The 27337-nt window shown below is 41.4% G+C and overlaps 1 protein-coding gene across 4 annotated transcripts in view; it reads left to right on the top strand.

Annotated features, from left to right (window-relative positions):
* The window catches only part of LDLRAD3 (low density lipoprotein receptor class A domain containing 3), a 117215-nt gene that overhangs the window by 25700 nt on the left and 64178 nt on the right, over positions 1 to 27337 (top strand). For 3 of the 4 annotated variants that reach the window (XM_051804146.1, XM_051804145.1, XM_051804144.1), the window contains exon 2: positions 8327 to 8473. In XM_051804146.1, the coding sequence (XP_051660106.1) occupies positions 8327 to 8473 (147 nt within the window). The remainder of the gene's footprint in view (positions 1 to 8326; positions 8474 to 27337) is intronic. The other variant, XM_051804147.1, reaches the window with a different exon arrangement.

Genomic DNA, 27337 nt, shown 5'->3' with positions numbered 1-27337 from the left:
CAGAATGTCAGCTTGGCCTGGTTTTCAGGAGAGAAGTGTGATGGGGCACATGAACTTGTTATCTCCTCCTTTACCCCTACTCCCCATTTAATTTTTCTTAGGTACAGCTGTTTGATGCAAACATTCCTGTTTGACTCCTCATTACAAGTGTATTGCTAAAGCAGATACCGGGATAATGAAATCTAAATTCTGCCCCAAGACGTTGTAGGTCTTCTGTGTTTTTGTGTAAAAATCCTTTTGTCTTTTAGTGAAGACAGAAATAATGTTTTCCTCAGGGTGATGTCATAGCAGCATGTCATAGAATCATAGAACATGCTGAGTTGGAAGGGACCTACAAGGATCATTGAGTTCAACTCCTGGCCCTGCACAGGACATCCCAAGAATCCCACCATGTGCCTGAGAGCATTGTCCAAACACGTCTTGAACTGTGTCAGGCTTGGTGCTGTGACCACTTCCCCGAGGAGCCTGTTCCAGTGCTCAGCCACCTTTTGAGTGAAGAACCTTTTCCTCATATCTGACCTAAACTTCCTCTGACTCAGCTTCATGAAGTTTCCTTGAGTCCTGTGACTGTTCACGACAGTGAAGAGATTGGTATCTGTCCCTCTGCTTCTTCTTGTAAGGAAGTTGTAACTGCAGTGAGGTCTCCCCTCAGTCTCCTTCTCCAGGCTGAACAGACCAAGTGACCTCAGCTGCTCCTCATACAGCTTCCCCTCCAGGCCCTTCACCATCTTAATTGCCCTCCTTTGGACACTCTCCACTCTTTCTTATATTGAGGTGCCTAAAACTGCACACAGTGACGCAACACCAGTGCAGAGCAGAGCGGGACAATCACCTCCCTCTCCTGGCTGGAGATGCTTTGCCTGATGCCCCCCAGGACATGGTTGACCCTCCTGGCTGTCAGGGCACTGCTGACTCATATTCAACTTGCCATCGACCAGGATTCCCATGTCCCTTTCAGCAGTGTTGCCCTCCAGTGTCTTGTTCCCAGGTCTGTCTCTACATCCAGGGTTGCCCTGTCCCAGGTGCAGAATTCAGCACTTGCCCTTGTTAAACTTGGTATGGTCGGTATCCTTCAAAGGTATTAAAAATAGATGTTTTTATCTTTCCTGTTTCTTTAAGGAAGCAATCTAGGTAGTTTTAGCTTGGATAAGAACAGCATATAATCTCCATTTGATGTTCTTGCTGAGGAATGCTTCTCTTTCAAGATGCACCCACTTCAGTAATCTAAACTATTCCTTCCTCCTCCCCTCTGCCTCCTTTTTCTGTTTAAACCTGTAGTTTAGAGCTGTGTTCACTCTGCACTGTTAATGGCCCATAGCCTGTTTCTCTTCCACCACACTAACTGTGCTGAGCCCACAGACCTAGGGGGGATGTATTTTTGGTGTGTACTCAAGCAGCTGCACTGCTGCTGAGACAAGCAAATGTGAAAGCTTTAGTGAAATGCCCAGTTCCCCAAATATAGAATCCAACCATGGAGGCTGCAGGATTAAAGTAAGCCTGTTCACCTCGGCTCACTTCTGCACATGTTGTTGCAAGGAAAAAGCAAATGGTTGTTTATTAGGGAATGGTTTAGAAGATTATGTTTAATTAAGGCACTTGCATGGCTAAGTGCTGTAATGCAGCCATCTACTATAGGGAATGTGCCAATTACTTCAACTAAGGCTGTAAGATAGTGAGAAAAAGATATTTATTCGGTGCGTATTGTGTTATTTATAGTGGGGACCATGATGTATTAATTGATCTCCAGTTCAATAAAGGCAGCTTTTGCTGTGAGGAATTAATAGGTGAATGATGGGCATGAGACAGTAGTCAGTGTCCCCCGCCACAATAGTTTTTCTGTCTTAATTGAAAGAAGCTATACTTTTTAGTGCTTTAAAAAAAGGGTTTTCCCATTGACTTTGACTTGCCTCAGTAATATTTAGTATTTAATTTGAAGTAAGCACAGGAGTTTCTGATCTTTTGGCTAGGACTGATCCATTTTAAATCTTGAAAATACTGGATGCGAATATATTGCATCTCATGGATAGTGGTTGAAAAACTGAGGGAGGGGAAGTCAAACCTAATCAGTGAGCAGTTCTGTGAACAATCACTAATTTATCTGCTGCTTCAGTGAAGAAACATTTTTGAGCCGTTATATTGCAGTGGGACTATCAGTCTGCCTTTACAAACAGCCCTCATAACTTCTGATATAGCATAAGCAATGTAATCATCAGGCAGTTTAAATGAGGATGGGGAGGATAGGGATTAAAACTGTTCAAGAGGATTTAAGTTGTCAGATAATCACTGGCAGGTGTCCTTTACTTGTGGCAGATGGCTTAGGTGTTGTCGAGTCTTCACAGCAGAGCAAGAGAGAGCTTGTCTTATTCTTTGCTTCCCAAAGCCAGCCTGAATGTGCACTGGCATGCTTGTCTTCTGTTCTGGCAAGATACCTTTGCAGCAGTGCATAGGAAAGCAAAGCAAGCTGAAGACAAACATTTATGGGAACTGACATGATATGCTTACAAACATGCAGCTGCAAACAACTTTTTGGGTAATATGAAAGGTGTTTATTTAAGATATGGAAAGTACACTTCGTCCTCATTGGTGTATTTTCCTTACCTTTTTGGTGCTGTTAATGAGTGGTCTTCGTATGCCCTACATGTTTGAATTCAGTACGGACACCTTCCTCTTTCCTGAAAACTAGTGGGTGTGTATTAGTGTAGAAAAGAGGTTGAGCAAGTTTGTTGCCAGTCTCTTTGGGTGGCTGCACAAGAACTGACTTTGATGTTTCCTATAAGCACAAATCGTCTCTGCCTTCTGTTTCAGTGTAGTGAGTGTTAAGCCAAGTCTACCTTAATTCCGCTGGTGTTATCTTGCTGACAGTGTACTTCTTTTGCCAGTGAAGTTTGTGCATGCACATGTTAAACTGAAGTTTATAGGCAAGGCATAATGTTTCGAGTTTCTTCATGCTCAGCTTTTGAATTCCTCTTCTGGGTGCATCACCTGCGTTAGTAGATCTCTACAGAGTAGATGTGGAGTGAGTCAGATGCTTCACGTCAACGTAAAGAAGTATGATAAGAAACATCTGTCCTTAGTGGCTAAATTTACAGAAGCAACTGGACCTGAATGTAAGCATTTGGAAATAGTTTTGCATTCTCTGAGGAATCAAATCCTGAAATAGCCTACCAGTCACTTAGTGCCACTTATTTGCAGTCTTTTAAGATGATGGAGGAAGATCAAAAAGTGTTTGTTCAAGTCTGCTGATATTGCTCGCTTTTCTTTAGTTATGATGTGTATTGAAAATATATCGTTTTGATGCCATCTTATTGCAAATTCCAGCTACTGACTTGCTCTAGTCTCTCTCCTTTTGTTTTCACAACATGGTGCAGATTTCAGTAGAGATAGAACGGATTTCTGATATGCTTAAGTCAAACCTGGCAAGGGTTTAAGCAGAAAGAAAAAATGAATTCAGGTATGAAGTGTAATGCATACATCATGTGACAGGAAAGTATCATGAGTAACCCTTCAGACTAACAGCTACGTACCAGCCTGGATCAAAATAATTCTCCTCACATGTGAAAAACTTTAAGCAGTGATCCATTGAAAGTATCCAGTGAAGATCCCATGATTCCTGCAAAATACATGCCAAAAGTTTGGCAGTGAAGAGCTCGTGGTTCATCCTTAGTGATAGATCCTTTTTGCCAAGAGGCTGAAGTTACGTTGTTCATGAGGGTGTTGAACACATAAGTGTCTTGTATTTCTTCCTCAAAACCTTCTTGGCCAGGGTGACTGCCTGTTCTTACTGATTATAGTTTCTGATATAGAGGCAGCTGTGTTATCAGTAGTGATCTGTTCTGTAATGTGCACAATTCTCTGGAGTGCTTTCAGGTAAAATATGGTTTTATGAAAGATATCCTTGACTTGCTTTCTTAATACAGTGTAAAGTGCTTGCTCAGTATGACTTGTCCTTTTATTTATTTTTCTCTGATTCTTTTTCAGGGAATATTAAATATTTAAATGGTAACATTTTTGAAAGTGGCTGCTAAACCAGATTGATTTTCCTTACTTGGTCCCCTTCACGGTGAAACATGAGTTCTTTTTTTTTAATTCACCCAGATGGTATGCTGCTTAAAGTGAGCAATGTGTTGCAGTGAAAATGGACTACTTTCCTCTTCTTTCCTTCCTCCTTTACTTAACTGAACACATCCGTGTAGCTCATATTTGGGTTGAATTCAAAATTAGTCAAAGAGGCTGCAGGGTAAATATGTCAGCTATTGGAAAGCCAGCTCTGCCAGATTGAAGGAATTTCTGCCCCTGCCAACAGGCAGTGCAGCAAGTTGGCTACACAAAACCTGACATCTTTATGGACCTTGTTATAAAACTGAACAAGATGATCTGGTTTGGTCCTTTTCATGTCTGTCTTGTGTGTGTCTGTAACAGCGCTCCTCCTTGTGTGTGCACAAATCCCAGAGTCGTGCAATGGGCTGTGTGCTGAGTGGGCAGGGTTGGGAGATGATGATTGCACAGAGGATTTCTTTGAGGATCATTTTAAATCCATTAGAAGAGACCTGCAAAGTGAGGGAAGCAAAAGGAGCAGTACAATTTAAAACAGTTCCACATGTGCTGTTGTTTTGACAGTTCTTTATCCACCAGTGGATTTTTTGGGCATGGAGTAATACATGAAACAAGTTTCTAGATGTGTTGACTGTGACTCTCAAGTTGCTGTCTGTAACGTGCAACTCTCCTAGCAGCTGATGAAGGTCATGTTTTAAGAGAAATATCTGTTGCTTTAAAACTGGATTGAGTCAGAGTTCCTGTGTTCCCATTCTGCAGCAAAGCTTGTGTAGGGCTGTCTGCAAGTAACTTGATCTGCCTCTATCTTTTGTTTCCTGTTTGGTGAAAGAGTTAGTAATACATCCTTGCTTTAAAAGAACATTGAGGATAAATTTATTTGTATGACAAAGGAAATCCTATAAACAAACAACTTACTGGGTAACAGATAAAATTTTTACGTGCTCCTGGATTGTTGCTTCAAGTTAATAGGATAGAAGTATGGCATTTATTTAAAGGAGTTGTTAAAAGTAACAGAGACTTGATAGCGCTTTTTAGGGGGGATAGTTTCTTGTTTGTGGTTTTTTTACTTTTTCAAACTCTAGAAATTTCCAAAATTACATAGGTTGGTCTAAATTTTTTCATAAAAGGAGTGTGGACATCATGGCTAAAGCTTCTAAGGCAAGATAACATCAGTAGATCTGACAAGGAAGTGTTAAAGTGCTTGAGATGCATCCAGTTGTTTTCTCTCAGGAAGGTCATGATACTTGGTGGGAGAAGACAGTTCTGTGCTTGGAGCAGGTAGCTGTGGGACCTGGTGTCGGTTCTTATCTAGCAACTTGCCCAAGTCATGAAGAAGTCACACTTAAGTGTTCACAGCAGGATTTCTCATTTTGGGTAACTGCTGCTTCTGTGTGGAAGTGGAGCGGGTTGGTTGAGAGGTATAAGTATCAGGTCAGACAAGAAGGTAGTGCAAAGCAACAGAGAGAGATACCATGAGATTGGCATCTTTTTGATGTTGCTGCCAAAATGTACTGCCTGGTTGCTTAGATTCTGAGAGGGCAAAAGCCTTGGTAATTTCCAGTTCTCTTGTCAAGCTTGGAAAAGCTGTTTTATATCAGAGATTTATTCTTAGGACATTTCAGTTTTGTAGTATCTCAGAACTTGTAAATTCTAATAAAAGTTATGACTGTTATCAGGAAAGTCTTGCAGTGGTACCATACTGACCTGAAAGCTATTTATCGCAGGGACGATAGAGAAGGGAGTTATATTCTGCTCTTGAAGCTCTTACAGGCTTTATAACTAATTTGATATATGGTATATTGACTGAACCTTTACATTGCAAAGAATACCCAGGTATCTCACCTCTGTCATATCTTGCCATATTTCACCCTGTAGCTGTTTGAGTGTGGTGATTTTTGTTTGGTCATTACTTACCAGGTACACATCAATGATACAAAGACTGATCTGAATGTGTTCCATTACTGGTGTAAGGGGGAAAACACCATAAACAACAAAAAAGCCCTTGCTGATTGAACACAGAACTGCAGAACTTAGTTAACAGTGGTGGCTGTAAGGCAGCAGTAGCCTGGCAGTGGTTATTGATAGTGCAGTATCTGTTCAGTGTTTCATGGTAGGAGTATCCAAGGACAAACTGTTGCCATTGCTGATTTAAATTTAGGGTCTAGGGCATGAGGCAAGAGTTGGGTATAGCATTTCTCCGGGAGCTGCTGGGAGCAGTGAAGGCCCTGCCTGACTGGGCTGGAGCTGAGCTTGTTCCAGAGTGCTGTAGGTTATAACAGTGTGGAGAGCAAAGCTGTTGCTTCTCCAGTGATGCAGGGAATGAAACTGAGGTTTGAGTGAGGCTGCTAAAAGACATCTTATTTCCAGCTGCATACCTGGGCATGCTTTTTGGTAGCTTTCACTCTTTCTTTAAGCAGGAGACTTATGAGTGGCTCCGGATGTGTGGCCACTGGCTCGGATTGCCCACCTGCCTCAAAAGACCTTATTTCCAACTTTTTGTTCTTTTCCAGGCTACCTTGTCTTTTAACAGCTTAGGGCAGATTTCCACTAAGGCATCTGCACTGTTCTGGCAGATTCTTGAAACATCCCCAGGAGAATCAGCCATTTGCAAGAAATAACATTTGGGAGGAAATACATTGTTTGGGGCAGACATAGGCTTAAAGAAACTACCTCCCTGAAGCATTCCTATCGTGTCTTTTGAAATAGTGATGTGAAACTTAGCAGTTTTGCTTGTGTCAGGGATGGAGCATTTTGAAACGCTCTGGGGAAGGAAGGGAATCATTTGGCTGATTCAAGAGTTTCTAGAAAGCCTCATGCTCTAATCATGCTATAAAGCTTGTTATTTTGGCAGATGAGTTCTCCAAAGATGCCCGTACAAAGCAAATTCCTCCTTGGGAGTGCAGGAATGAGCTAGGAAGGGGTCTTCCCTAAACTGCTGATCCTGGCAGTTGTGATCTGCTCTGTGCCCTGTGCAGGACTGAAGAGTGGGGCACTCACGATGCTGTGTTAGTAATGTTTTCCTTGCCCTTGGTGTTCAGGCCTTCCTGGGGAGAGGAAGGAGTTGGACTCCAAGAGCAATAGGAAGCAAGCTGGTGTAGGGTGGGCAGTGGAGGGAACTGCAGCTCTGCCATGCCCCCTGAGTTCCAAAAGTAATGTGATTATCCTCAAAATAGGTAAATGAGAAGTAAATGGTTAAGCTTTGTGTCATCTTAATGTGTTCTTTCTGGTTTTGAACTATGAAGATAGGTAGGCTGGCTGGGGGGGATGGGGGACATATTTTTGTGACAACTCCACCTTACCTGGGAAAGGTTTGTATTTCTGATTTTTCGCTTGATCAAGTGCATGTTGCCTGGGACAAGTCTGGAATATGACTGGAAGATAAGGGAAAAGATATTCTTTCTCCCATTCTCTGCCTTGTCTTGTAGCTTTCCCTCCTCTTAGCAACAGGTGATGCCATTTTGGTGCTTATTAAAACCACTGTCATTGTCTTCCTTCATTGAAGTTTGTGTTTCTGTGATATCTGCATTCCAGAAAAAATGCACTAAGTGAGAAAAACAGTAGATTAAAATGACTGATTAGAGCTGTGTTTAACCTTGAAGGCAGATCTCTAGATTTCTCTCTTTCACTGTTCTCTTTTCTCCAGTATCCTGCTACTGACCCCCCACTAGTTGGCCAAATGCCTTACTTGCCTGTGGACAGATGTATGTCAGGGGACTGTATTAACACTGAGAAGCTCAATTCTAACTTTGATCAGCAACGCTATGTTTAAAACTTAATTGAAAACCTGTCATGAATTACGCAGTGTGTTACCTAGTGCATAGCCCTTGGGTAGCAACAGCAACAACAAAGTATTCTGCCATTTAAGTACTAATCTGACAAAAGCAAGGGACTATAGAGCTGAGTTCGTGTGGCCTCATCTGTTTTATTTTTCTTTAGACTGACCATGTGTAGAAGAGATTTTTTTTTTTTAAACAAATTTTGCTTTGACCTGAGTATACATAGGAGGCTGCATGTGCGTTCCTAGAAAGAAAATAGCAGGAGGGAAATCTGCAAAATGGAGTGTGAGAATGAAGAAAAGTAAAATGATAATTTGGGAAAAAGAAAGTGCTACCAAAGTACCATGCTCAGGATGCTGATAGGATAATGACAAAATTACCAGGATCAAGATCCATGTTTCATCTCCATTCAACTGCTGAAACAGCTTGCTCAGTGACTGCTTTTGTTGCCTTTGTTAAAATCCTCTGTAAACTTACCTCTCTTTCATTTGTCGCAGACAGCCAACTGTTGCCTGGGAATAACTTCACAAATGAATGCAACATTCCTGGAAACTTCATGTGCAGTAATGGACGCTGTATCCCAGGGTCCTGGCAGTGTGATGGGCTGCCAGACTGCTTTGATGACAGCGATGAGAAGGAATGCCGTAAGTGACCATTGCTGTGACCTTAACGTGCTTTATATCACAAGGCTTGGCTAAGTAGTGTTACTGGTGTGTTCTGTAGTGTGTGTTAGGGAAGTAACAACTGATGCCAGTTTAATTTAGATCTTGTTAGAAAAAAATGCACAGACTTCATTATTTCAGGTCTTTAAGGTTCTTTGGTATCCAGTGTAGTTTCTTTATGTGTATGCTTTACGGAGGTTTTCATTACACTTCAAATGAATTTATAGGAAGCTTACCTTTCCCAGGACGCTTCCAAGATATCATTAGCTTTCCTTATGGAGGGAAAGGAAAAAAGAATAGTTTCTTTCAAATTACCTGAATAGAAATACCATGTGTTTTTAAATGCTCTTGCTTTTTTAACTTGATTGCCTCTACTTTAACCCCAGTTATCCATCCCTTTTAAGTAAGGGGGCTTTAATAACTGTGCTGTGAAAATCTCCATATATAGTTCTGCTTTAAGCCAGTGAGCTTTGCTCACTTTCTAAAGCGTTAAAAGTATCTCTATGAAATATCTAATGTTTTGCAGTCCTTATAAGGCATCAGGCTCGTGTAACAACATTGAAGACAGGTTAATTTAACTGGTTTTTTTTTTTATTTAAATGTTAACATCTTAGGAAAGAATGAGTCTGTTATTAGGATTGATCTTTGTCATGCATATCTGTTTTAACCCTAGCAGGATTTATATCGGTGGGAGCTTTGGCAAGAATAAAAATATCCAAAGCTCAACCTGTACCTTTCAGTGAGATGTTCCTGATGACAACAACTGTGTGACTCAGGTTCCTTATTACTTGGCTCCTGAATAGACTGCTGGCATGACTTTGGGTGTGCTGTTTCTACTTCTTAAAACAAGCTGAATGATGGCACATCTTGGTGTTTAAAGGATGCAAACCAGGAGTTTCTCTGTCTCTAAGAGTGTTGTCATCATCTGCCTTGCATAAATTTTGTTTCACCTGATACAATTAGATGACTTTTGTGAAGATTTTCATTAGTCTTAATGAAGGTTTTCTTAATGAAGGCTGTACTGGGTATTTATCCAAGAATCAGTAACAGGAAAATATGCTTTGTGACTCTGTTCAAAAATTTCCTTACCAAAATCAGTTGAATTACAGTCAGTAATAAACAGGGTAACTGACAATAAAATATAAATAGCTGTAAAATGACAGTTCATAAGAGCTGTTCTTGTCATGACAGACTGAAATAAACCTCACTGATCTAGGCTATGCTGCAACCATGAATTTTAAGTTTCTGCAGAATTGTCCTTTGTTGGGTTTTATATTTAAATACTTTTAGCCAGCTTTCTGGATGAGCATCCTTTTGTTCCTACACAAGTCGATGGAGATAATTAGACTCTTCTTTCCTCTTGTTATACATCTATCTGCTATCTGATGACCCTCACAAATGGAAAGTTAGCACAGAAAAGAGACTTGCAGGGAGAGCAGTGCTATCCTATGCTAGCCTGCTGTTGACAGGTCAGATAAGCCAGAACAGAATGCAGATAGTGCTCATTTGAGTCTCCAAATCTATAGTGTTACCAACCAGTCTTTTCCATCATAAAGTAATCAAAAGTTGGATGGGCTTATACAGCCCAAATCTGTTGTTAGATTTGTTCCTAGCTCAGAGATAAGGCATTGAAAAGCAGCCGTATAGGTATAAAACTTTTTTTTTAATCATTTTAGGCTAGGCTTTGTTACCTTTCTTCTATCTAAAGGCTCTACTTTCTAAAACTTACCTTGCAGCAAAATTAGTCCTTTGTTTTTTGCTGTGATTTTTGCTTTGCAGTAGCTGAGCAAAGTGGAGACAAAGCCATAGGAGTTGCATTAGCAGCATGAGATGGCTGAGTTCCCAGTGTGTTCTACTCTCAGCTGTACTCTTAAGTTGCTTTGCCTGTGATTCCTCATTGAGTAACTATTTCACACTGAAAGGTGTTAGACTTGCTAAGAAGTGTTTGTGTGTGAACAGGAGCTTGGTTACAGGGTTCGTTTGGTACTGTAGATTGGTATTGTTGCAAAGACGAGTATGCTGTATTTTGGCATGCTCACTGAGGAAGTTTCATGCACACGTGTGTGGTTATGTGGAAAGTCTTTCTCTTTTGGTTTGTCTTATAGTTGAATGTGGATGTACAGCAATATTTTATCAATTCCATTGCTGTAGGATCTCATCCTGTCTGTCCCCCTTCAAACAGGAGAATTTTAAACTTGTGGTCTGGTTCTCATTTTTTGTGACCGTGAGTGGAAAAGTGATAGTCTGTGTGTGAGGAGGAAATAAGATGCAAAACAGAATTACCTGCAAGTTGTCCATTCATGTCTTGTCTCTTCCCTCTCTTCCTTTTGTCCCTTTTTTGTCTCCTGCTTTGCAGGAGCATTGTTTTTAACCATGTCCCTTTGCCTGTGGGCTTTCTCTCCATCTCCCCTCCATCTCCCACACTTGCCAGAATCCATACCGTCTGTCATCTTCCGTGCTTCCTCTATGCCCTGACCTGTGATCAGTTTAACACTTCCCACACTGGCTGGCTGTATGCTGTTATTGCACAGAACATTTCTCATACTCTTGCCTTCTGTCATGGTGATGTGAAGACTGAAGAATTTTATCTGGTTTTATCTAGGGAGGAGGGTTAAGGAAAGGCATAGGAGGAAGGGAATAAGCTGAAACAGTGACTCCACATTGTTGTAAAGAAGAACTACTGCTTGAAGCAGAATCTCTCTTTTGTTTTTCCTCTAAACCACTTATTGAGCTTGAAAAAGAATTAATTGACCATAGCAATATGAATGTTTTGTGAGTACTTCCATTTGTCTATAGTTTGAGTAATCTGCCATCATCAATGTATCTGCCAGTGCAGAACCCTTTTGTAGTTCATTGCCCCCCTTCTCTTCTGGTTCTCATCTGTTGGGTTGCTCATCAGCTTGTGTAGTCCAGTATCTGTCATGCACATTTTTTTCAAGTGTTACTACTATTACTACTTTTTAGCCGTGTAGATGATTTATAATGGAAGCAAGCTCTTCTTGACAAATGCAGAATCTTTACCAACAGGACTTTCATGGGGAGCTTATAGGTATTGATTGCATAAATCCTAAATCCTGCACTGGTTGCATACCACTAGGCATTATATATACCTGGGGTTAGTGCTTGCCCTGGTCAGGTTGGGAGCTGCATGCTGTGAGCCACTCAGTTCTTACTGTTATCCAATATGGAAGAGCCAAAATGTAACAAAATAGAGAACTTGAATGGAAAGAGCCTAGAAATGGGTGCTTGCATGTTTCAAAACATTTTGAGGGAAATGCATTATCTTTAGTGCTGACCTTTATACCTACCTGTTGACCTATTCCTTTGGGGCCAAGAACCGCATCTTGCTGTTGGAAGGATTCACTTCTTGAGATCTAAGAGTGCGCTAATGTTCTTAGTTAAGCTTATAATTTACTCTGTCATCTCTGTTTCCTTTTTCCTTGGCTCTTTGTGCGTCTTCATATTAGATTATTACAGAGAGAACATTGTGAACACAGAATGGCTGTTGTCAGTAATGAGCAGCAGCTAGTGGGGAGGTGGCATGTGCTGCCTTTGTCAGCTAACGAGCAGCAGATGGTGGGGATTCAGAGCATGGCACATCATCCGCGCTAAGTGCCTGGCATGACAGCGGCCAGAATTAGAGACGTACCAAATACCCAGGAGCCTGGATTTTCCTTCATTGCTCTTCTGAGAGCCATCTCTTATGTGCCAGATTTGTACGTTCAGCTATGAGCAGATAGTGGCACGCAGTGAATGCAGTGACTAGCTGTGTTAATTGAAGGGCTAAAGAGTGTAGGCTGTGGCTAGAAAAAAATGTTATGCAAGGATAGCCTTGGGGCAGTGTGTTCTCATGTTAGAAACTTCTCTTTCCCATGTGTTTCTGTTTCCAGTTGTCATGGTTGCTCATTCAACACAAACATAAAGGTAAACCAGGTTTTTGAATCAATGTTAAAAGCTGTGATTGGAGTGTATAGATGTCTGAGCAAGAGGGCATCATCCGTGCTTGTAGGAATGTGCTACCAACACATTTCTGCACTGGCTAGCAAGAGCCGGTCTGTAGGAACATCTGGAACTGTGGTAATAAAAAGCTCGTTTCATCACCAGCAATCCATCGTCATCAGATCTTTCTCTGATTGTTCTTTGGACAGAGTCTTTATGAGCAAGTCTCCTCCATGGGGGAGAATGTCTTCATTAAATGAAGTGCTGCATGAAAACGGTCCATTTTAATAAGGATTCCCCAGGCAGGTATTGAAGCTGCCTGCCAAGCAGGCTTCCACTAAAGGTCAGCTTTGTCTCTTTTCCTGAGACACATGTACTTGCAGGGAACCCAATGCAATTAGAACTGAAGATTTTATAATGTCTGCGTTATACACATGTATGATGCTGAGTTGCACTCAACATGGTGGGGTGAGCCAAGCTTTTCTGCAATCTCACACCAACACACTCTCATGGTCCTGAGCACTGTGACTCATATTTGGGCAGACTGAGAAACCAATTTAATCCAGGTGTCTAGCAGATCTGGTAAGACGATTTCTGTTTCTATATCAGGGAACTGGAGCCCCTGAGGCCCTATCCTGGTGACAAATACCCTAGCAACTCCTACGTCTGGTCGGCTGCATGCTGTAGTGCAAGGATGAAGGTGTGTGGTGGGAACGCTTTCTGATCGGTGTTGTTACGGTTGTAACCATGATGGTTTTGCAAACATTTTTAACTGTCTTTGCCGGGTTAGTAGAATAATATTTGAGATAGTGTTGCAATTACTTGTTCATTGCTGATATGTTGGCATATTAATCTTGGATTTCATCTTCTCTTATGTGTCTCTTAACTTTGTTCTTGGTTTTACCCTGCAGAGTTTGAGCTGTGTGTTTATATATAATAAACATGATCTGTTTTTTCAGATTCCGTTCCGTGTCTTATCTTTTCTACGTTGGGTATGTTTGCCTTTCCATTTAATCCATCTAAATGCACACAGCATTTTGTATAAATGCTTTATAATCTCAGAAGACTTCGTAAATCTTCTGGTGTCGTCGGGATGTGAAGTGACGGGGTGGGAGACGTGGCACAGCTGAGTTTCCCTCATTCAAAGTGTTTGTATCTGCACACTTTCTCCAACTCTTTGTTGACCCTACACTGGTGGGGAGTTAGGCTGGATTAGCAGTATATTGTAGTTTGAAATTACAGCCCACAGTAATAATTTTTACGTTTCTCCAGGGTTTGCTGTGCCACGCTTTCCTTATTTTTTCCATCTCCAATATAAAAATTTCCTACCAGACAAATGTTTACTGCTCCCTCTGGTGTTCACTTGCAACAGGTGTCACAGCTTGACACGTTCAGTGATGGAGAGTTCTCAGGAAAGGGTTCATAATGATCAGTTACACACAGACACAGATGAAATATAAAGAATCTTTTCACATGAATGCTAAATGAAACCCACGCTCTGCAATTAGTAGCCTGGGTTTCCTAGATTATGTGAAGAATATTTTCCTGTGCTCTAAAGCCTTTCATTTGGGAAACTGAAACTCTTGGAGAACAAAGGTGGATTAGCTAGGTTTTCTTCTTTGGGTGCATTTTGACTGACAATGGCATCCAGTTTCTACAAAAGAAGTAGTTTTTAAGAACTGCATGTGTTAAAAGCTTCACAGCATCAGAGGGCTGGAAATTATTTAAAAAAGAAAAAAATCCCACTGAAACTGAAGTTATATCTGGGGAAGTTGGGCTGTCATTGGAGAAGCTTCTGAGTGCAAGAACTCCTACACTGCCTGGTGTGGGCTTCAGTAGGAAGGAGGTGGATTGAGCGGAGACTGCACCAGCTTCAAAGCCATGTCATAAATCTGGAAGCCTCAGATAAGGACTGTCAGACTACCTTGTCCTGCCCTCTTTGATGCAGGGTAGATTTTAGAAGGAGTTCTTTAGATTTGTTGCTGTGTGTTGCTTTAAAAAAATAATCATGGGGTTTGCCCTGAATCAAGAGCGCACTTTGAGTCTGCTCTACACGAAGCTCACAAGCTGATATTATATTAAAGGCACATTATGTACCCATGTTTTTCTCTTTGTAAGTGCCAAAATTACAATGGAGGCAAAGACAAAATTTATTCATAAATGGTCATTACTGACAATCCAAATTGTTCTGGTCACAGTCTGAATTTAGATGTGTCCTCACCTTGCGTTAGATTTTGCTGCAAGAGCAGTCAAATTCATGACTTCCACACTGCTAAGAATAAGTAACCAGGTCTAGAAGCCACTTTAAAAGAGAGAGAGAAAAGGTCTTGTAGAGACAATGAGTTCTGCAATCTCTATAAGCTATTTAATGACTGCTTATTATGATAGTACAGTTATTACAGCTGAAGATATTTTGCTTGGGTTTAACCTCTCAGCAGGGTCAGTCTAATGAATGGCTTTCATGTACAGGAACAAAGGGCACAGGAACTCTGGCTCTTATCCTTTTAAATACTAGGCTTTCCGTTCAACAAGCAGAGCTCAGTGCAATGAAGAATGAGATGCAGTGTTTTGTTAAAAAGAAATGTCTGCTTAATTCAGAAGAGATTGTCTAAACCAGCTGAGATCTAGAAATACAGCAGTGGGCCAAGACCTGGGCAGGACTAATCCATCAGTAAAGATTACTGACTTTCAATTGTTTAGTATATTGTGGCCCCAGAAAATTATTCTTAAAGCATCAGTCAAAGCGTGATGTTGACTAAGGCTAATGTTACAGAAGATGAGGGGAGGGTGATATTTTCAAGAGATGCTTTCAGATTCCTGGGATTAAGGTCCTGCAACAAGTGTAAAGGTGGAGGCATCTCACCTGCTGCAGTCTGTTGCTGCTAGCCAGGTGCACTTTTAGCTTTGGGAAATTTACATTCCTGGTGTCTGGTAAGTTGTATTCTTTCTTGCTAGCTAAAAGATGATAGTAGTGCAAACTTAATAGCTGTGAAGTGGTGGTGTATCAAAGCTCACCACATTTTGGAGAAGATAAATAAGCAAGTAAGGAATACTTGCAAGTAAGTGATTTAGCAACCTGCCACTTAAAAAATTATTTAAAAAACCTCCAAAAAATCACATCAAAATAACTTTTTCACATTTGAGGATTTTACCTTATGATTGTAACACAATTTGAAAGTACTAGAGCTGGATCTCTAGTCTTTAGTTCATCAAATCTGTATCTGCTGCTTTGGAATTGTAGAGTGGCTGTGATAAGGCTCACAGTACTCACGAGAGGCTTGGGTGGCAGTGAACTTTGGTCATTGTCTGCATGTAGTTTTGGAGATGATGACAAGCCTCTGCTGCAAATGGATGTGTTCAAAGACAGGTGAATGGTTGATGGAAATAACCAAGCTAGCCCCCATGAGCATGAAGGAGAGTGATACAGGCATAACAAACAAGATAAAGACACAGAGATAAATATAAAAGCAGTATGTTAAAGTAGTATAATTACAGCAACTTGAATGCTTCATAACTCTGAGTCCCTGCTAAAATCTATGTGAAATGGTGGAAGTGTGAGGCTTGTGGCATTTTTTTGAGAGTATGATCTGGGAATGATCTGCTTGTAAATAGGACTAACAGCCTACCTTTGTGGTGCCCTACCTTACACTACCTCTCTATCTAGTGCATTTTAAATGCCTGCAGAGAAAGTACAGGACTGTAAGAAATCACAGAATCTCAGTAACACAGTTGGATGTGATGTAGTGAGCACTGCCACTTTGGACCTCACACCCTGAGTCCTTCAGTTTAAAGCCTGCTCACTGAGTTGCCCAACCTCTGCCAAAGATTCCCTTGCCTCTTCTAGACAGGTGGATCCCTTACAAGAAACTTATAAATAGGGATTATTTTTTATATTGACTGCTCGGGGGGTGGTGTTAATATATGGAATGAGAAAATCTGACAGCAGGGCCAGAATTTAGGAAGAGAGAAGCATTGTACAGAGCTCACATCCTGGAAGGATCATGGCTATGAAAATCTGCAGTCAAAATAGATTTTGTGTATTAATGTTAATGGAGTAAGCATCATCATGTGCTAGGATTCCAGGCTGTCAGGTGTTGTGTAAGGAGCAATCTTACACTCTACAAAATCAGTCTTTAGTTGTGTCATTTATAATCCACTATAATTTGTGTAAAAAGCTAATGAAATTAACACCTCTTTTATTTTCCTAAATAACTAGAATATATAACAGAAAGCTAGGAATTTCTCAATAAAGGTAGTTGTACATTTTGTAGTTGTACAAAAATACATGGAATACCTCTGGACTTCTGTTCTTCTATTCACATCTTAAAATCACTGAGTACTTCTAAGTCTCCTTTTGTGTTTCTTGCTGCCTCCTGTCATTTCCTGGTTGACCTGGAATATTTCTTGCAGGTGGGTAACAAACATCAGAATTCTTAAGCTAAGCTGAATATTAAACAACACCTGAAACGAGCGTCTGCATTAATTGGGAAGATGCTGTAAGCCAGCTGCTGATCTTTTTGTCACTTACTCAGATGACTCTTAAACTTGGAATATCAGACTGGAATTAGCTCTTGTTTTCACTCATGATTAAGCAACCAAATACTTAGTAGTTAAAATAAGTAATTTGTAATTAAGTGACCATGGTGAATGTTTCATTTGAAGCTCAATTACACATGAGTAAGGGCAAGAGTAATAACTGCTTATGTTTGATAGCTTTTTATACAAGGAGATCAAGAGGGTTTGTGGTGCTAATTATTTAATCCTCTTGATGGGGGTCAGTAAATAGCCCAGTTGGAGAGCTGGGAATCAGACAGGTTTAACAGTTGGATGGAATTAGTGGCAGAACTGAAAGAAAAAGATCAGGTAGGTAGTATCCCAGGATGGAGTGAGGGACTGTAGCCCATCAGGCATGCAGATGTCCTCTGAAGAGGGCTGCCTCTGCTACTGAAATCCCTTAAGGGTGGTGTTCTGTCCTGCCTGTATTCATCCTGAGTAACTTAACAACTCTGAAGTTGTACTTAATTTGTGTGGTGCAACAGCTGATTTCGAATTCGTCCTTTTGTATGATATTATTGTTTGGGTTGTTTAGGGAGTAGCAACTTCTAAAACACTCCTTTTAGTGAGAAATTGCTTTACTGAATGTCTGAAAAATAAGATTTTTGTCTATGCTCTCTTCTGATATCTCATCTGCTTTGTGATGATTTTGAAGGACTGAAACATAGACTCCTAGATCATGAAAGATTACTTTAAGGCCTTAGTGTTTGTCAAGAGGTAAAGGCCACTGACTCATAATTCAGCTCCAAAGTGAAGTAATTCAGTTTTCCCCTTTTCTTTTGAAGAAAGCAGTTTTCTCTTCAAGGCAGTAGAATCCATTGGCTTTTTTACTTTAGCGTTGTCCTTTCTCTCTTATTGTTAACTGTAGTGTAAATACTACCCGCATAAGTGGGTGATAGTTTTATGTATTGGAGGCAACCTCTGATGTTTCCTACAGGGCTAATTTCACTAATTTAAAAAAAATTAAATTGGTCCCTTTTAAATAAATTTTAGGATCGTTTTTTCTGAGTTTACATTAGCAGTTTATGACTAGCAGCTGTTTCAGCTGCCTGGTTAAACAGGGAGTAAAGGAAAGAGTGACCCAAGGGCTTTCTGTAGGTGCAGTGAATGCCCTGCAGTTGTCTGTGTTTTGTATCAAAACTCCTTACATTAAATAACTGTCTTGTTTTGAATTGGAGAAGTTCTGGCATAATAGACTGTTGGGTGGATTTTATACTGGGAATGCAACTCGAAGTGCTAAGCTTTTTTCGAGATAGGAAAAAGCAAGCAGAGGATGTAAGGGCGATCTGGCTGCGACGTCTGTCACCCCACTGATCGCCAGGGTTGATTTGGCTGATCTGGCTGGCTAGGCAGGTGTCCCATTCCTCCCTCAACACTCCATGTGTGTCCCTCCCGAAGCTGTGTGCTTGGTCAAAGAGGACAACCTTTTTTTTTCTTTTTTCCTACCACTCTGGAGAGGGACCTGGACAGGCTAGAGAGTTGGGCTGATTCCAGTGAGATGAGGTTCAACCAGGCCAAGTGCCAGGCCCTGCACTTTGGCCACAACAACCCCATACAGTGCTACAGGCTGGGCACAGAGTGGCTGGAGAGCAGCCAGGCAGAAAGGGACCTGGGAGTTGGGATTGACAGGAAGCTAAACATGAGCCAGCAGTGTGCCCAGGTGGCCAAGGAGGCCAATGGCATCCTGGCCTGGATCAGGAACAGTGTGGCCAGCAGGACCAAGGAAGTGATTCTTCCCCTGTACTCAGTGCTGGTGAGGCCACACCTGGAGTGCTGTGTCCAGTTCTGGGCCCCTCAGTTCAGGAAGGATATTGAGGTGCTGGAGCAGGTCCAGAGAAGAGCAATGAGGCTGGTGAAGGGACTTGAGCACAAGTCCTGTGAGGAGAGGCTGAGGGAGCTGGGGCTGTTTAGCCTGGAGAAGAGGAGGCTCAGGGGAGATCTTATCACTCTCTACAACTCCCTGAAAGGAGGTTGTAGCCAGGTGGGGGTTGGTCTCTTCTCCCAGGCAGCCATCAGTAAGATAAGAGGGTACGGTCTTAAGCTCTGCCAGGGGAGGTTTAGATTAGATATTAGGAAGAAATTCTTTACAGACAGGGTAATCAGGCATTGGAATGGGCTGCCCAGGGAAGTGGTGGATTCTCCATCCCTGGAGATTTTTTCAGATGAGACTGGATGTGGCACTTAGTGCCATGGTCTAGTAACCATGGTGGTAGTGGATCAAGGGCTGGACTTGATGATCTTAGAAGTCCCTTCCAACCCGTCTGATTGTATGATTCTGTGATTCTCTGTGTCGTTCTGCAAGACAGCCCTGTTCCAGAGCTCTGTGAGCCAGCAAGTGGTGCATTTGCCATCTGTGCTGAGGCAGCTGAGTGACTGCAGGTAGCAGTGGCTTCCCCACTGGGAACTAAACTGAAAATACTGTAGGGTCCAAACAGCAATTAACTAACCCAAAATAACTGTAAGTGTTAACAGTTAGGGTTTACAGCAGTTCTTAGGGTGAAAGGCATCATATCCTGGTGCCATCCTGCTTGTGTTATAAAGTGTTGTAAAATCATTCCTTATTTTGTAAATTAAAGTTAAAACCTTTAACTCTTTCATGTAAAGCCATCACTGAAATGCTGCACCTTACCACACATACATAAAAAGAGTCTGTCTGATGCGGCTGTGGCATCTCTCAAACTAAACAACAGCAGAGAACTTTAAGGTGGTTCATTATCAAAGTCAGGAAAATGCTTGTGGCTCTGCAGTAATGCAGCATCTGCACACAACAGTTTCTGTCAGGAGAACTGCTCTTGTCACATGCAGGTAATCAAGTTTTGATTACTTGAATAAATCATCATCAGTTCAGTTGAGACGTGTTGCTGTGAAGCAGCTTAAAGTTATTTTGCTTGATTGCTACTTGGAGAGGTTCAAAGGCAACAATTTGAGTTCAAAGATGCTGAAGTTCTGTGCAGTTTACTCCTAGCTGTAGGTTGTCTAAAAATGTGAGCTCTTGTGTCTGATACATCCTGTCTACTCAGTCCAGGTTGCAAAATAATTGAGAAATATTTCAAAACAGAAATGTTTGTAAAGTTAAAAGAAGGGAATAGGCTTGTCCTACTGGCCACATCATGTTGAGTGCTTGTTGTGTGCTGTCTTTGCATGTTGCATGCAGTAAAAAGTACCCAGTTCACTATAACTAGGTGTGAAATACTGGGGTTGTGGACTAGCTGGTTCAACAGTAACACAGTCATAGAATCATAGAATGGTTTGGGTTGGAAGGCACCTTAAAGAGTATCTAGTTCCAACTCCCCTGACATGGGCAGGGACACCTTTCAGTAGACCAGGTTGCTCAGAGTCCCATCCAGCCTGGCCTTGAACACCTCCAGGGATGGGGCATCCGCAAATTCTGCAGACAACCTATTCCACTGCCTCACTACCCTCACAGTAAATAATTTCTTCCTTATATCCAATCTAAATCTACTCTCAGCTTAAAGCTGGTTTTTTCTTGTCCTGTCACTATATCCCCTTGTAAACAGTTCCTCTCCAGCTTTCTGGTAGGTCCCCTTCAGCTACTGAAGGGCCACAATAAGGTCACCCCAGAGCCTTCTCTTCTCCAGGTTGAACAACCCCAACTCTTTCAACCTTTCCTTATGGGAGAAGTGCTCCAGCCCTCTGATTATTCTGGTACCCCTCCTCTGTACTCACTCTAACAGGTCAATTCCCTCCTGTGCTGAGAACCCCAGACTCAGACGCAGCACTCCAGGTGGGATCTCACCAGAGTAAAGGGCAGAATCACCTCCCTCAACCTGCTGGCCACTATGCTTTTGATGCAGCCCAGGATGTGTTTGGCTTTCTGGGCTGCAAGTGCACATTGCTGGCTCATGTCCAGCCTCTCGTTCACCAGCAACCCCACGTCCTTGGCAGGACTGCTCTTGGTCCATTCATCCCCCAGGCAGTATTGATACCGGGTGTTGTCTTGACCCAGGTCAAGTGCAGCACCTTACACTTGGCCTTGTTGAACCTCATGAGGTTCCCATGGGCCCACTTCTCGAGCTTGTCCAGGTCCCTTGAATGGCACCCCGTCCCTCAGGTGTGTCAGCTGCACCACACAGCTTAGTGTCATCTGCAAACTTGCTGAGAGTGCACTCAATCTCTTTGTCTGTGTCATTGATGAAGACATTTAATAGCACTGGTCCCAGTAAGGACCCCTGCAGGACACCATTTGTCACAGTTGTCCGTTGGAGCATTGAACTGTTGACCACTACCCTCTGAATCTGACCATCTAACTAATTTGTTATCCACAAAATAATTCACCCATCAAATCTGTCTCTCTCCGGTTTAGAGAGAAAGATCCTATGGGGGACTGTGTCAAAGGCCTTACAGAAGTCCAGAGAGATGATATCCATAGCCCTTCCCTTGTCCACTGATGCAATCACTCCATCACAGAAGACCACTGGGTTGGTCAGGCAGGACTTGCCCCTGGTGAAGCCATGTTGGCTGTCCCAAATCACCTCCCTGTATGCCAGCTGCCTTAGCACAGCTTCTCGGAGGATCTGTTCCATGATCTTCCCAGCACAGAGGTGAGGCTGAAGGGTCAGTAACAATTCAGTCAGAAATTTTTTTCCCTAAAGGTTCATTAACAACACTGTGTCTTGGCTTCTGTAAGAAAAAAACCTGTTCTAAATGTATAATGCTTCTGTTTAAGCATTGTGGCACTACAGTGGATCACAGCTTAAAATTTTACTGTGATATCTAAACTAATGGTTAGTATCTACTTAGAGTTACATATGACAAATTTTTTTCCAAGAAGTTGGGCCACAGCATCTGTCCTGGCTATATTCCTCAAATATATAGGCCACAACTGCAATTTACTTGTAATTGTTACTGATAATTATAGAACACATTTGATGTCTTTGCTGCTCCATCCAGGGAAAGTAAATCACCTGCCCATCGCAGAAGATCAGTTGTAACCTGTTACGCAGATTTGAAGTTGTTGTAGCCAAGAGCGTCAAAGATGCTTTTATTTAGGGGGGTATCTGTATACAATATAAAGCTATACACAGTATATGCCAAATCTGGTTTCTTTTCCCTTACTATTGTTCATCTCTGCTGAGAAATAATGTGTTACACTTTTCTAAAAATAGTACTGGATCACACTTAGTACCCTAAAGATAGCAAAATGTTTTTCTGTTAGTGCCATAGAGCTGTGCCTGCAAACTGTCACATCTTCAGTGGAGTGTACTACTGGTCCTGATGGGAAGTTACTATTTTTTTAGACACTTGAAGGAAGAGGGTTGAGAGGATCGGTTTCTGTGTAGCATAAGGAGTGACTTCACGCACTCACACCTACAACTGCCAAAATAGTTTCCTTGAACTTAAGCAAAGCAACCTGGAGGAAACATTTGGCAAGCTTGTACTGTGGCCAGCAGTTCTCTGCCACCATCTTCACCATTTGCTTCCTGCTTGAATTTTAGAAGATGAGAAGAATATCTTATTGAAGAGCAATTTCTTCCCATGGGTAATGGAGTCAGAGGGGGTTTCTCAAGTGCATGGTAGTTCACTGACACTTATACTTTAAATACCATAATTTTAAATACCATGACAGTTCCCTTTTGTGAAATGTAAATACAGATTCATCTTAATCTCCCAGTCTTGGATTGCTTCTGCCATGACTAGGTAACAAATGAAGAGCGAAACTGGATGGAATTGATCCTTTCTGCCATAGGTTCAGAAACGACTCGGATGGCAGTTTTTTGGGATGTTTTTTGTACTTGCTGTGTTGAATCCAGGCTGGATCTGCTATTTGTGTAGCCTTTCTTTAGACACAGTTTTGTAAGTTGCTGTGTGATTTCTTGATGTATTTCAAATATGTTCATCAGCCCTTACTCCTGCCCCTCCAGTGTGTGGTCTCTTAGTTTCTTAGTTTCTGGAAACCTGGGTTCAGGAGGGCTTACCAGTTCCTTTAAAAACAACCAAATTCTCCCTTCCCTTTGCTTTAGCTGGTTATAGTACTGTAAGGTCAGATGATCCACGTGTGCCTGTGTCCTTTTTCACTTCTCTTCTGTCATTTCCTGATATCCCAGTAATTTTTATTATCCTGAGCCCATTTCAACCAAGCGTAACAGAGAAGAACACAGATTGCAGAGGTAATGCTGTCCTTGAAAGTTTCTCAAGGCTGACATCACTGAAGGAGCTGAATAGATGGCTGCTTTTGGGTAAACGTAAATCTTACCACATGCAGATTTGCCTGAAAACTTGAAACTTGTGCGGTAGGAGACACAGTGATGATCAAAGGAGAAGAAAACTCTTTTTGTAACAGTCATGCAATGGGAGGAGGAATTGCAGAGGAATGCTGGAATAGTGCAACACATGCCTTGAATGTCCTATAGGCAGTCATGATCCTGGTATATCTATATCTGTTACCTATGAGGTGCTGAAGACCTGAAGAAGATGGATAGCCCCTTCATGTTCAGGGTATCTCCAGAGATCACTGCAGAATGGAAAGGTACGTTTCTGCTCTGGAAGAAACGATTGTGCTTTCCATAGGAACCTTATGAGCAATAACCAAACAATGCTTGAAAACCTCAGGAAAACTCTATCAGAGAACAAAAAGAATGTAAAATTGAAAATCAGGAATTCCTCAGTGGAGTTCTCCAGAGTCAAAGGATGTGACTTGGACTAAGCTGTTACTGTTTTCTCATTTTTCCTGCATTTATGGGCAGCATATGAGAAATGCATTTTGTGTGTGGAATTGGAACTTGGAAAACTAAGTTCTGTTTGGGAGCAAGACTTGTGTGTAGTAAATGGCTAGCTATGTGACTAGTCACTGTGGTGTTTGAAATGCTCTTTTATATTTGCAGGGTCTCCTAGGTAAGTATAGGTTTGAATTTGGATTGGATTGTGTATATATGAGGCCTATTGCAAATAGGAAGAATTGCATTTGGGTTTTGTTTGTTATTTTTTCCTTCCCTTGTTAAAAAACAATAAGATCAGTGGACTATATAAAAAGGAAACAGACATGAGTTGAAGGTGTTTAGTTTCTTGTTTGTTTTTGGTCTCTGGTTACTAGTATGTGTTCTTTTGATAAACAGTTATTTGAAAACAGAATTCGCTTCTTCTCTGGCTGCTCACTCAGGAGGAGGAGATAGGAAAAGGTCTGGGGAGAAAATATGGAACTAAAAATTATATAGCTATCTAAGTAATACTTACATTAAATAATTGTCCTGAATGGATTCTCCCTCTTGATGGGGTATCAGTATGCTTTGGACAGAAGAAAGAGTTCATTTTCCAGAAACTTGACTTTGTTCCGGATCATTCCAGCATCTTTTTCTTCCAGGTGTGGTCAAACATTAAATATTGCTTATGGCTTTACTGTGGTAGGTCAGTGTAATGCACAAGATGTGCTTTGGGCCTTCTCACCTTTCAGGGCCAGGATAGCTGAGAGTGTGAAATGGAGCTCTTGCAGCATTCACCGCCTCTAGCTCTGATCAGGAAAGTGCAGGCACATGACTTCTGCTCTTCCAGAGCCAGAGGCTCAGGTTTTGACAATTCACAGTCTGAAGTCTGCCGGGAGGAGTAAGGCTGCAAGAGTAAGAGATGGTCCATGTTAGAAATTTTAGAAGTAAATAATTTTGAAGCCTTAATTTGGCAGGGTTTTCAGAGTGGATAAAGGATAGCCTCTGAATTCAGACCTCAAATGACTGAAGTAAGCCTGCTTGAAGAAGTGGAATCCAGTAAATGTTAACAGAGGCAGAAGCATAGTCGCTTTCCACTTTCTTAGTTCTTCTTCCTCTTGAAACTCTTGGAACTTCTCCCTTTTCTCCCTTCCTGGAATTGTTCTGGCTCAAAATACACCTATAAAATAAGATGATGTCCAGAAGCAGTCATTGGGTATGGGAAATGTAAATTCACTATATGGTTTCAAAAAGATGTTAGCTTTTATAGAAAGAAAAACAACAGCAAATGAAAAAAAAACAAAACACATGAAGCATTGGGCAACTCTTCACATACATGCTACTACCACACGCTCCCAGCAGCAGTCTGGCTTCTTAGTGTGTTAGTACAGACTGCTTGCTCTGATAACACTGAATCTGTTGCTGAGGTTGTTTTGCTGCTTTTTGTTTAAAGACTGGGAGTATGATGATGCCTCAGTCCTTGTGGTTACTGAATTATTTAGCTAAGACCAGTCTACCTCAGAACTCTTGACACAGAAGTTGCTCTTTGAAGTTGTGTGGAGAATTGCCGGGGCTCAGATGTCTTGGCTGAGGGATTTCTGTTGCTAGTAGTGTGAAGCACAGCAGCTACTTCAGGGTAATTTATCACCTGTTTTCCTACAAAGTAATGGCTCACTTTCTTTTCCCCATGTGGACCTTGGATACTCTTCAGAAAAAGTGCTAGTTGAATATGTGAAATTCAGTGATACATCCTATTTTACACTTCATAATTCTAACTAAAAACTACCGGTATAATAACAAAAAACATATAAGAGAGGAACTGCAGGAACTTGCTTTTGGAGGACACTAAATCAAGTGAGAATTACTGTAGTTGTGGTTTAAAACAGTTTATATGCACTCTGTTGAGTGATGGAAGAAGGCTTTACTACAGCTGCACTTAGTGTTTAACCTTGGAAGAGAGGATTCCTTACAAAGTAATGCTAAAACTGTTTATCCCTATTGGATACACTTCCTTTCTTAATGTACTCTGGTTGCTTCTGACCTTATAAAACTGCACAGATTGGTGTGTTGATGTGCCAAAGAGCCACATAAAATACTTGCATGTTGCTGTTATCCCCAGATATGTCACATTTCAAAACCTGTGAGTTGTAAACACATCTTGTAGATTTGAGGAAGGAGTAGGAAACATTTGCTCAAAGGCCTGCAAGCTATGGATCTGGCTTCTTTTCTGGTGTTCTGTCATCATTGGTCTGTGCATGGTGTTACCACGTGACACCATACGCACCTTCCCGCAGTTACCAGCATACTCTTTCTTCAGAGACTGCCTTTGCTTTAGAGTGTACTTTCTGAAGAGTTCAATGTCTTGTGATGTGGTCCATTGTGTCGTGGGATAATTTGAAAAAGAAATAGGGAGAAAAAAATGTAACCACATCTCTTGTTGTAAAATTGTTTTTTTTGCTTTAGGAGTTGTTTTCTTCTAGGCTGATGGTACCACAAGACTTAGCTGGTGCTTGCCCTGAGCATCATGGTGGAAGCATCTGCATCACTGTAGCTAAGGGCAGTGTTCTCTTCTTGCCGTAAAGAGTTGCTGTGCAGTGAAGTAAAAAATGCGTAGTACTTGAGACCATAATGAGATTCATTTGTTAAACACATTTTGATGCTATTGTTAGTATTTAGTGTTTCATGAACAGCTGTGCTGGTCCTGTGCTGGTCCTGTAGTTTCTGTCCCGAAGAACTGCAGCAAGAGATGTGGTTTTTGTATATCTCATGTTCCCTTTGCACTCAGTTTTATATAAATTATACTGAATAAAGGCAGTATTAATTATAGCATTGTCTTTTTTGAGTTTGGCTTTTTCAGTGTGAAAAATACTTCTATGATCATCTCTTGTCTTTCTTATTCTCACAAAGACACTAATTCGCTTGATATCTCTGTATTCTTCATTTTCTTCTTCAGATATTTCCTTACTCCTTCTATAACTGTCATTGTCCAAATTTGCCTACAGATCCCAAATTCTTAGAAGTTTCTGCAGTGTTCATTATCTCTGTCTTCCTTGGGCACTTCAGTGCTTGGCTTCTCTGAGCAAGCAAGAGAAGCTTGATGGTGTACAAGATCTAGACTTTTGGTGCTGTTTAGTGGTTGTGGACTAGCATGACATAGAGCTATAGGTTGTGGTGGGGGGTTATGACTAGTCCAGATAGACCTTTGCCTCTGAGGGTTGTTGTCTTCTACCTGAGGATTGGCTTACCTATCTGTCTCCTGGACTTATGCCTGGGCCAGTGACATTTACCACAGACGTTCATGCAAAGAGGTCAAGTTGGTCTTGTTTTCTGGAAAGTGTGACCCTCTGTGTTAACAGTTTTACTCCAGTGTAGAATGGTGGTTAAATTCATGTGGGTCTTTAGGGGACTGTTAGGAGTACCTGCTTGGCAAATTTAGAAATTGGTACTCCAAAGCATTGAGCAATTTAAATTTGTTTTGAGAGGCCATTTGACTGGCCATTTAAGTTTGAATGTTTCAATCATTCTGGAAATTACACAAATTGGAAAAAATTCAGCCCAAGCAGGTGAAATCTCACAAATATACTTAAAGTACTTGAAAGCAGGCCGTAGGGAACTTGGAAGGCACCTAACGTGTACCAGCAGTGCTGCATAGAGCACTCTATACTGTACTGCTACAAAAGCATCTCTGACCTTTGTA

Source organism: Manacus candei, unplaced genomic scaffold (assembly GCF_025592945.1).
Source record: "Manacus candei isolate 608988 ecotype Guabito, Panama unplaced genomic scaffold, ASM2559294v1 h1tg000060l, whole genome shotgun sequence".
Taxonomy (NCBI): domain Eukaryota; kingdom Metazoa; phylum Chordata; class Aves; order Passeriformes; family Pipridae; genus Manacus; species Manacus candei.
This window is presented reverse-complemented; position numbering and strand designations above follow the sequence as displayed.